Here is an 11,047-nt window from a genome sequence, read left to right as displayed (position 1 = left end):
CAGATCTGAGAACCCTGATATAAAACCATCCTTATATAGCCATCTAATCTTTGACAAACCAGACAAAAACATACACTTGGGAAAAGAATCTCTTTTCAATAAATGGTGCTGGGAAAACTGGATAGCCACTTGTAGAAGGCTGAAGCAGGATCCATACCTTTCACCTCTCACAAAAATCAACTCACGCTGGATAACAGACTCAAACCTAAGGTATGAAACTATTAGAATTCTAGAGGAAAATGTTGGAAACACTCTCCTAGACATTGGCCTAGGCAAAGAGTTTATGAAGAAGACCCCAAAGGCAATCACAACATCAACAAAAATAAATAAATGGGACATGATCAAACTAAAAACTTCTGCACAGCCAAAGAAATACTCCTGAAAGTAAACAGACAACCTACAGAATGGGAGAAAAATTTTGCATCCTACACATCTGATAAGGGGCTGATAACTAGAATCTACTTAGAACTCACAAAAATCAGCAAGAAAAAAATCAAACAACCCTATCAAAAAGTGGGCAAAGGCCATGAACAGAAACTTTTCTAAAGAATACAGAATAATGGCTAACAAACATGAAAAAATGTTCAACATTTCTAATCTTCATGGAAATGCAAATAAAAACTACAATGAGATATCATTTATTTCCAGTAAGAATGGCCTTTATCAAAACATCCCAAAACAATAGATGTTGGTGTGGATGCAGAGAGATAGGAACACTCCTGCACTGCTGGTGGGACTGCAAACTAGTTCAACCTCTTTGGAAAGCAATATGGAGATACAAGTGGATCTACCATTTGATCCAGCAATCCCATTACTGAGCATCTACCCAAAAGATACAATGACATTCTACAAAAAAGACACCTGCACTCGAATGTTTATAGCAGCACAATTCATAATTGCAAAGCGGTGGAAACAACCCAAGTGCCCATCAATTCATGAGTGAATTAATAAAATGTGGTATATGCATACCATGGAGTACTATTCAGCTCTAAGAAACAATGGTGATATAGCACATCTTGTGTTTTCCTGGATAGAGCTGGAACCCATACTACTAAGTGAAGTATCCCAAGAATGGAAAAACAAGCACCACATATACTTGCCAGCAAACTGGTATTAACTGAGCAGCACCTAAGTGGACACATAAGAACTACATTAATTGGGTATTGGGTGGGTGGGAGGGGGGAGGGGGTAATACATACATAATGAGTGAGATGTGCACCGTCTGGGGGATGGTCACGCTTGAAGCTCAGACTTATGGGGGGAGGGGGAGCAAGGGCATTATTTGAAACCTTAAAATTTGTAACCCCATAATATGCTGAAATAAAAAAAAAAGAAATATGTTCAAGTTATATCAGGAAATGAAAAAATAGGCTACAAAGTATTATATATAACATTTTCCTAATTCGGTTAGAGAAAAGTGTAGACATAGAATATTCCAGAGAGAAAGAGAGAGAGAAAGCACAATAGGACCAGAAGGACAGACACCAAAATTTTAATGGTACTTAATGAATTCACAGGTGATTTTATTTATTTATTTATTTAATTCTGAGGCTGGGGTCTCACTCTGTTGCCTGAGCTGAAGTGCAGTGGCCTGATCATAGTTCACTGTAGCCTTACACTCCTGGGCCCAAGCGATCCCCCTGCCTCAGCCTCCCGAGTAGCTGGGACTACAGGCGTGTGCCACCACACTCAGCTAATTTTTCTATTTTGTAGAGAGGGGGGGTCTCACTGCGTTGCCCAGGCTGGTCTCAAACTCCTGGCCTCCCAACATGCTAGGATTACAGGTATGAGCTACTGCGCCCAGCCCACAGGCGATTTTAAATTTCTTGTTTGTGTTTTCCAAATCATCTACACTGAAATATAGGTTTCTTTTATCAAAAAGGAGGGGAAACCCAGATGTAAAAAAATAAAATTTCCCAGTGCCAGAAGAGAGGAAGCGGGAGGAGCGCGTGTCGCCTGCAGTGGCACAGGGGCTGGGCGAGCCTGATATAAGGAGACCCCCTCTGTGGAAGGGGACTTCCAGCAGCTGCCCCCGCCGCTCGGCGCTGCGATCATGGAACTTCCCCTGCTGTGGGGGCTGGTGGTGATGGCTGGTGAGTGGGGTCAGGAAGGGACGGAGGGAGGCTGGTGCTCCCCGTGCTTGCTCTTTCTACACTGGTACACTGGGCTGCCGCTGCTCTGATCCCAGTGCTCTGGCCCTCCCCCAGCCCTCTGCCCGCTGCAAGGAGCCACAGAGGCTGCCAGTCCCCTGGGACCATGGCTTCGGCCAGAGAGCTCAGGGTGGCCAAGCTGCGTGGCATGCCTCGCACTTGCTGTGAGGGTGAGAAACTAGAAGTCTGGGACCTGGACCTACCTTCGTGACTTTTCTGTATAGCCAGAAATTATTCCATAATGAAAAGTTTATTTATTTTTTTAAAAAACGTATTTATCTCGTGGGATAGAGTCCATAAATCAATATACAAAAAGACCTATAGTAAACATTCAATAATTGCCACTGCATTTTTAATAACAGCAGTAATTGCCGTCATTTTATCAGCAGCAGCATTCAGAGTCACTCATTTGGTCCAGGCAGGCAGAGGTGCCACTCTGTAGCCTGCTGGCACGTCCCTGGACTCCTCCCCTGTCCTCACTGCTGGGCTGCTTGGCAGGTGTGATGCCGGCCCAGGGCGGGATCCTGAACCTGAACAAGATGATCGAGCAAATGACCAGGAAGATACCCCTCTTCTCCTACTGGCCCTACGGCTGTTACTGCGGACTTGGTGGCAGAGGCCAGCCCAAAGATGCCTCGGACTGGTAACCCCTCCCCAGGGCCACGGGTGGCCACCCTATCCCGCCTCCCACCCCAGGACTCTCCTTTCCTCCCCACCCATTTATTCATTAGTGAATTCCTTTTGTTGAGCATCTACTATGTGCTAGGAACTCTGCTGAGTCCTAGCCTTCTAGAAGGTTCCCCGGAGTCTCTGAAGGCCTGATTCCCCAGCCCTCCCACCTCCTAGTCTAGTTATAACACCCACATTTCCCCACTGCCATTGCACATTGTCTTTAAAAGCCCCCCTCTTCTGCCATTATCTCATTTGATCCTCACAACCACCCTGGGAATCGGCCTGAGGGCGGACGACAGCTAGCCAGCCCTGGGTCACCTCCACAGGTGACCATTTACAGGCTGTGTGACCTTGGACAAGTGGCTTGACCCCTCTGAGTCTCAGTTTCTCATCTGTGAAATGGGGAGAATACTAGTAGCTCTGTCACAGGGTGGTTTGAGGATAGAGACAGAGCGAGCAGATAAAGCAGGTGACTGGCGCACAGGAGGCTTTTAATAAATGATCTTAAGGAAGACCAGAGCCCTGCAGGGTTTGACTCTTCCCAGGTGGGCGTGTGAGTTCTCCTCTGGGCCAGGGGCAGCCAGAGGCCCACCGTCAGCGGGGGCCTGTTCAGCGGTGCCTGCCCCAGCTCCGTCCTCTCCCTCCAGGTGCTGCAAGGTCCACGACTGCTGCTACGCCCACCTGAAGACCCACGGCTGCCGCTTCCACACGGACCACTACAAATACAACTTCTCCCAGGGGGTCATCCACTGCTGTGAGTGCTGGGCCTTGGGTGGGAACTGGAGGCCCAGGAAGGGGGTTCTGGCTGCCCCTGCCTGTGCAGCACAGCTGCTCGACCTCTCTGTTTTCACGTGTGCCCAGTGGCCGCAGCTGGACTGCAGAGGAGGGGCAGGAATGGGCACAGGGGTGTGGAGAGGGCCCAGGGGACATTGACCCTTTCACACCTGGAAGCCCGGCCCACCGCAAACCAGTCCTGTGTCCACAGACACATTGCTTAACCTCTCTGAACCTCAGTATCCTCATCTATAATCTAGGCCATAAAGTTATCGCAAGAACCAAGATGAGACAGACAGAATGTGCCTCGCAGGATGCCTGCCATAGAGCGCTTGCTCAGTAAATTACACGGGCTACCCATGAGTAATGACTTTTATCATTACTGATACTCAAAACGGGCCCAGTAAGGAGCCAGCAAAACCCTGATCATCTCCATTGTACAGGCTAGGAAACTGAAACTAGACTGGGGAAGAGTTTGCCCGGGGGCTCACACCGCTGCAGAGGACAGAGCCTGGGCTGGAACCCAGGACACGTGGCCCCTGCCTCCTCCCAGCATAGGGAAAAAATGTTAACTGAGGGCTTAATAATAATAACAATCAGATCCAACATTTACTGAGCACTGACTATACGCTAAGCGCTATGTCTTTTCTTATTTTAACTCTCACAGCAGCCCCTGAGGCAGCTCCTACCATTATCCCCACTTTACAGCTAATCAAACTGAAGCCCATAAGTGGGCCCGCCTGGAGTCTTTGCACCTACTGTTCCATCTGCCTGGAATACTCCCCCTCTCCCACCCTGCTTTCTCTAGGAGCAGCTGGCAAGATCCCAGCTCTGGTGGCCACTTGAGGCTGTTTTACAATCTCCTAGCCCTTCATGGTTCCTTCCTTTCTCTTGGCACAGTTTGTTCTTTCCTTCCTGCCTGGCATGCGCCTTTTGTTCAGTCCTCTCCCCCGAGGACAAGCCACATGGTCGCTGCTCAATAATTGTTCACTGAACGGGTGAAATAAACAAAGGCGCAATGGCACACGCGGAGGTCATGGTATATGCCCAAAGTCATGCAGCTAGAATCAAAGCTGAGCAGCTGAGCAGACCCCGCACTGCCCTGAGGGGTCCCGAGACCCACACCTGGCCCTGCCTCAGGGAGGGACAGACCCTGAGCTCCCCCGTCCTCCACCCACAGCCGACAAGGGGACCTGGTGTGAGCGGGAGCTGTGTGCCTGTGACAAGGAGATAGCCTCCTGCCTGAAGCGCAACCTGGACACCTACAACAAGCGCCTGCGTTTCTACTGGCGGCCCCACTGCAAGGGCCCGACCCCCAACTGCTAGGAGAAGCCGCACCCCTCTCCCCGCCCCCTGCCCCTGTCCCTCGGCACCCTGAGCTCTGAAAGTCCCGCAGGATCACCGACATCCCTGCCCCAGCATCTAACTGGAAACAGCCTGGCTTTTAAAACATTCCTGGGGTCACAGGTTCCCAGCGCCCCCCGCATGCCTCCTGCCCTTCTGGCTCCTCCCAACCAAGGCGGCAGCCAAGTCCTCTGTGGGTGCATCCGGATCTCGGGAAAAGCCGGGCATGAGAGCCCCCAGGATGGCATTCGGGCCAAGGCAGCAGGGGTGGAGGCAGGGGTCTGGGGGCCGCTGTGGCGAGTTCTGTGGGGGAGGGGGGGCGGCTCCCTGCCACTGCCCCCACCTGCTGGCCCCCAGCCCCATCTCACCCGCTCCGATACACCCTCCAGCAGCAACCTGAGTGGCCTCTCTAAAGGGCAATTTTTATCTGTCCATCCACGTGACTCTTAAAATCCCAAGGCCCTCCCCTGCCCTAGGATAAAGCGTCTCTTTGATGTTGGGACCCCACATAGCCCCACATAGAGACCCTGTGTCCCTCTCCCCGACTAGGCTCTGAGGTCCCTGCCGGTGGAGCCCACGACTGTCCTGGGCTCAGAATGGAGAAGGGGCTCCAGGCACAGGCCCTGGAGTACTTGCTGCTGCCCCCGGGCATTTGCTCAGGATGGGCTCCCTGCAGAACCACCCCTGCCCCTGCCCTCTCCTCGGGACCAGCCCTTCCCAGCTCCTCAGGGTCAGAGGCTGCTTCCCCGAGTGTCCCCAGGCTGACTCCTCTGCCCCTGCTGCCGGGGCTCACTCCCACTGATGAGCTCCCGTAGCCCTTCAGGGCTCTACTGTTTAGCTTTAGCTTGAGTGGCACGTGGGACTTCTCTGATGTCCCACAACTACCCTGGAGCTCCCGGAGGACAGAGACCATGTCTACCCCATCCTTGTGTCCTCTGCTCTCACACACAGTAGGTGCTCAATTAATGCTTGTGGATCAAATATGCCCATAATGGATAGATGGAGGATGTAGCAGATATTGTTGATGCCCCACCCAGAGCCCCTCCAGACCTGGGCCCCCCACCCCCAGAGAAGCTGGGTGTTGGCTGCTGAGTACCCCAATCTGCCTCCTTCTCCTAAGAGTCACCCTGGTCTACTGGGAGCTGCCTTGTCTCCACCCCACGCCCCTCCCCACCAGGGGCCACCTGTAACCAACGACCGGGAGAGTGGACCACACCACGGAGGGGACAACTGCCCTGCCCCCTTGCCTCTTTGCAGCACCATTGGAGTGGTGCAACACCCCAGAATTTCTCCTGAGACGGAGCTGAGGCCAGACTTTCCCTGGAACCACTCTTGGCGTGGTCGCACCCCAGCCTGTCCTGTTTTCCTGGTTCCCGCGCAGGTGTCTCCGGGAGAGCACTCCCTCAATAAATCACTCGCATGACAATCCTTGTCTCGGCCTCTGCTTCTAGGGAAAAGGGTGACGATGGACAACTTTTTGGTACGAGGCTCTCCAGCCTGTCATTCGTGTGTGGCGGGCTGTGTGCCAGCGACGCAGCTGAGGTGCCTGCAGCCACCCGTGCTCCTGGCCAGGGACACACGTTTGTGACACAACTGACTGAGCTGTCCTCCCGAAACGCGGTGGTTCGGGGGAGGCAGGGTGGTCGCAGTGAACAGCTCTAGGCTCTGGGCTCCAATTCCAGCTCGGTGCACCACCCTGGTGGGGACACTGATAGTCGGGGAGGCAAGTCTGGGGGCAGAGGGTGGAGAAATCTCTACCTCCACCCAGTGTTAGGCTGTGAACCTAAGACTGCTGTAAAAAAAAAAATGAAGTCTATTTTTTAAACAATTAGAGGTAGCTCACTGATTAACCATGTTCTGTTTATGAGGAAACCTAGTTTCCTTGTGTGTAAAGTATAAACAAAAATAAGAAGCAATAGAAAGGTTAGTGTGAGTATTAAGTAGGATCAACGTAGGGTCAACACAGTGCCAAACACACGGTAAGCCCTCTTTAAATGTCAACGGTGTAATTACTGCTGTTGTTCTATAGCGACCACATCTGAAGTTGCCCCCAAGAGAAATCAGGAGAGGAAAATAGCTCATCAGTGTTCCCCTCTTCCCACCTAGTTTTTCTCTCCATTAGACTCAGATGCACGATGAACGTTTATTCCAGACAACACCATCGGGAACCGGTGACTCTGATTTGTCCACTAAATTTGTTCACATAGCTCCCTGTGGCTTTGCAACATTTCTCTTAATGTCAGTGTTGGCAAACTTGGGCATTATTATCCCAATTTTTTTATTTATTTATGTTTTACTTTTTTTTTTTTTTTTTGGAGCCTGGGTCTTGCTTTGTCACCCAGGCTAGAGAGCAGTGGCATCATCATAGCTCGCTGCTGCAACCTCGAACTCCTGGCCTCAAGTGATCTTCCTACCTCAGCTTCCCAAAGTGCTAGGATTACAGGTGTGAGCCACCGTGCCTGGCCCCCATTTTATAATTGAGGAACCTGAGGCTCAGAGAGGGGACAGGCACCCCCGAGGTCCCATAACCGGCCAAAGGCGGGGCCACGATTCCACCTGACTCTTCTTCCTCTGCGTCCTGGCGGTGCATCCCGTTTGTATTGGTTAAGAAGCTTCCAGGTAAAAGCTGTGACTCAGTGGGCTCAGACAATGAGGGCATTCATGATCGCACAGGATGAGAAGTTCAGAGGGGAGGAAGCTCCACACTTGGCTCTTTGGCAGCTTGATGAGGTCACCAGGGCCTGTTTCTTTCCTGCTCCTGGCTGGGCCACCCTCCCTGCACTGGCTGCGCCCTCTGGGTGGCTCCAAGCTGGTTCCAGATCTGCAGTTCCAGATCGCAGGCCAGGACATGAGGGCTTCCGGCGGAGAAGATGCTGTCTGCTCCCTGTGTCTCTTTTTAATAAGCCCCGCCCGGCTCCCCAGCAGACGTCCCCTTGGGACTGGCCACCCAACCAGTGGTGGCCCAAGAAAAACCCTGGTTGGTTTATATTCCTCAGGATTTACCTCCCTCCCTCTGGGAGGGAAGAGGGTCATTGTCCCTGAGGGGTGTGCAGTTGCCAGAGTCAGTGTGGCGTGGGCAAGCCCTGGGCTGGGGACGGCAGCTCCCTCCCAGGTGAGGCTGGGCTGGTCGGGAGCCGGGCTGTGCCCTGGTGTACGTAGTAGGTAATCGATCAGTAGGCATTTGTTGAGTGAATAAGTGAATGATGAATGAACAAATCTCAGGGACTTTGGATCGGGAGGCAGGATGGGCAGGTGGGGCCTCGGGCAGCCAGGACTGGGGGTGCCAGGGTAAAGGGAGACCGTCCCTCCCTGTGAGTTCTTGCTCTGGACCAATTTCCAACAATTGAAATTGGACAAGAGGCACCAAGGCAGGAGGGATTCCCAGGGGAGCTGCTGTTCTCCACCCACTGCTCTCAAGCATCCCCTGGGCGAAAGAGGCAGCCCCTCTGCCTCCTGTTCCCACCGGGGTCAGACTCTGCACAGGGGCACCCAGTGAGGAAGGTGGAGCTGACATTGAACATGGTGCCCATTCCCTGCCTCCTCTCGCCCACCTCGGGACACTGGTACTGTTACCCGAATTTCACAGCTGCAGAAACTGAAACTCCGAGGGTGAGTCACCTGCTGATAAGTGGCAGGGATGGGATTCGAACCCATGTCTTTCTGGCTCCAGGGGCTGTGTACCGCCCTACCTCCCACACTCTTATCTGAGACAGTCCCTGACTCAGCCTTGGGTGCCTCCAGGGGGGGCTAGCCACACCTTGGGACAGGAAGTATGGGCAGGAGGTGGCAAAGGCAGGAAACCCTCCCCTTGGTGGGTGCGATCCTCAGACCACCTGAGTCCAGGGTTCTGCCCAGCCCAGGGCAGAGGGATGGACCCCAACTTCTCCAAGTCCCTTCCTGTTTTTCCAGCGGGGTCCTGCTCCTAAGTACTAATGTCCCTGTCCCACATCCTCCGCCTTGCCATGAAGTGCAGGTGGGGCCGGGCTCCTGCCTTCCCCCCACCCTCACTGTCCCCTTGATGGGGACTGGGGGACATCTGGACTTGAGGCTCCCGACTGAGGCCACCCAGAGAGCCGTCCTGACCCCAGGGCAGCCGGGACAACCCAGAGTCAGGCACTGGCACCTCCGTCTCTCCTGCTGGGTCACCTGGCGTGCTCTCTCTCTCGCTCTCTCTCTCTCTCTCTCTCTCTCTCTCGCATACAGTCCTCTATTTTATTATTAGTATGATTTAAAGTAGAGATTTTTTAAAACAGTTTGTAGAAGCTCAAAGCAGTCAGAAAAGACAGGCAGCTTAAGTGGGGCAAACAGCAGTGGATGTAACCAAAATGTTTGTACCCCATAATATCCTCAATACATCAAAAGTAAATGAAATATTTCTATTATGGGGTAAATGACATATATAAAAGTAAAATACTTAAGGGTAGTAAAAAGCATGAATTGGAAATAAATTAGAATTAGAGTTTGGTAAATTTACTACATTATATGTAAAGTGGGATAATATTAATTCAAGAGAAAATGTGGTAGGTTAAATGGGCACATTTTAGTCCCTAAGGTAACTACTTGAAAAGTAAAATAAAAAATAAAATCTAACAAGTTATGGAAAAAATTATTTTTCTTAATAAAACTAGAAAAAACTAACTGCTAGTTTTCACCTTCCAACAAAGCTTTGTGGAAAAATAATTTATGAATGCATGTGACTTCTCAAATATTTTGGATAATCTGTTAGAAAATTGTATATTTTCCAAAAAAAAAAAAATCTCACGTTAAATGGAAGAATAAATAAATAAAACAAGAGGCACCACAGTCCGTCCACCTTGACTCTATGGGGAAATGTGCCGCAGGAAAGGTTGGCAGGAGGAATACTCTAACACAGTCGTCAGAAATGTGGGCTCACAAAGCTCCACAAAGGTCAAAACACAAAGGTCCACACACAAAGGTCCCTGCTCTTGGGTCTGCTGACTCCGGGCTATGAGAGCTTGGGTACAAGTCATTGAAACTCTCCAAGCCTCAGTTTCTTTTTCTTTTCTTTTCTTTCCTTTTTTCTTTTCTTTTTTTTTTTGAGACATAGTCTCACTCTGTCGTCCATCACCCAGGCTAGAGTGAGTGCCGTGGCGTCAGCCTAGCTCACAGCAACCTCAAACTCCTGTGCTCAAGCAATCCTCCAGTCTCAGCCTCCCGAGTAGCTGGGACTACAGGCATGCGCCACCATGCCCGGCTAATTTTTTCTATATATTTCAAGTTGTCCAGATAATTTTTTTCTATTTTTAGTAGAGACGGGGTCTCGCTCTTGCTCAGGCTGGTTTCGAACTCCTGACCTTGAGTGATCCTCCCGCCTAGGCCTCCCAGAGTGCTAGGATTACAGGCATGCGCCACCGCACCCGGCCCAAGCCTCAGTTTCTTTACCTATAAAGTGGGACTGACAGTACTGTTTTCACGAGGTGTCATGAGAGATGAATGACAGAAAGTCTGGAAAGCACTTAGCCTGCTGTGGGGCCGGGGAGCCAGGGCAGCTGCTGTTGCCATTGTGGTGCTGGTGGCTGTAAATGCCATCATCAGCGGTGGTGGCAGCATTTGATTGAAGTTCTCTTCCTTCCCCGCGGGGCTCCTCCCCACCCAGGACAGCTTGTTAGAGCTCTGTGGAATGAGCGGCAAGCCATGGGGATGTGGCTCTTCCTCCGCTACCTTCCTTGTGGCTGTCACCGTGGTATGGGGGCGGGGGGACAGCCTGTGGATGCCATGGACTGGGACGGCAGCCAGGCTGGCTGAAGTCTGAGCAGAGCCTTGCCTGGGCCCATTCTGAGCAGGGGCAACTGCATCGACTGAGCACACATTTCCTGGGCACAGGGGGGTGGGCTCCAGGGTCCAAACCCTCCCGCACAGCTTACCTGTGCTGGCTCCTGCGGCAGGTCCCTGCACCCCTCTGTGCCTCCGTCTCTTCCTGCCCAGAATGGGGTGTTCTAGTGCCCCCCTTGTAGGGTTAACGCGGGGATTCAGTGGAACTGTCGTGAAGGGCACCATGCACTGCCCACGCTGGGATCTGCTCAATGGCACCAGGCACCAGGCACGGCACTGACCCACGCAGAGCAGTCACAGCCCTGGTCCCAGAG

General features: G+C 51.9%; 1 protein-coding gene across 1 annotated transcript; it reads left to right on the top strand.

Moving 5' to 3' along the window:
• Window positions 1-2,011: 2,011 nt before the first annotated feature.
• On the top strand, window positions 2,012-6,366 carry PLA2G2D (phospholipase A2 group IID). Its single transcript, XM_012787659.3, has 4 exons — window positions 2,012-2,093; window positions 2,649-2,793; window positions 3,470-3,576; window positions 4,777-6,366. Exons 1-4 carry the CDS (start codon window positions 2,054-2,056, stop codon window positions 4,920-4,922), a joined length of 438 nt encoding a protein of 145 aa, XP_012643113.2. The 5' UTR covers window positions 2,012-2,053; the 3' UTR covers window positions 4,923-6,366.
• Window positions 6,367-11,047: the final 4,681 nt, after the last annotated feature.

The sequence above is a fragment of the Microcebus murinus genome, chromosome 2 (assembly GCF_040939455.1).
Source record: "Microcebus murinus isolate Inina chromosome 2, M.murinus_Inina_mat1.0, whole genome shotgun sequence".
NCBI classification, from domain to species: Eukaryota; Metazoa; Chordata; class Mammalia; order Primates; family Cheirogaleidae; genus Microcebus; species Microcebus murinus.
The sequence above is the reverse complement of the archived record's forward strand: the minus strand, read 5'-3'. Positions and strand labels throughout refer to the sequence as shown.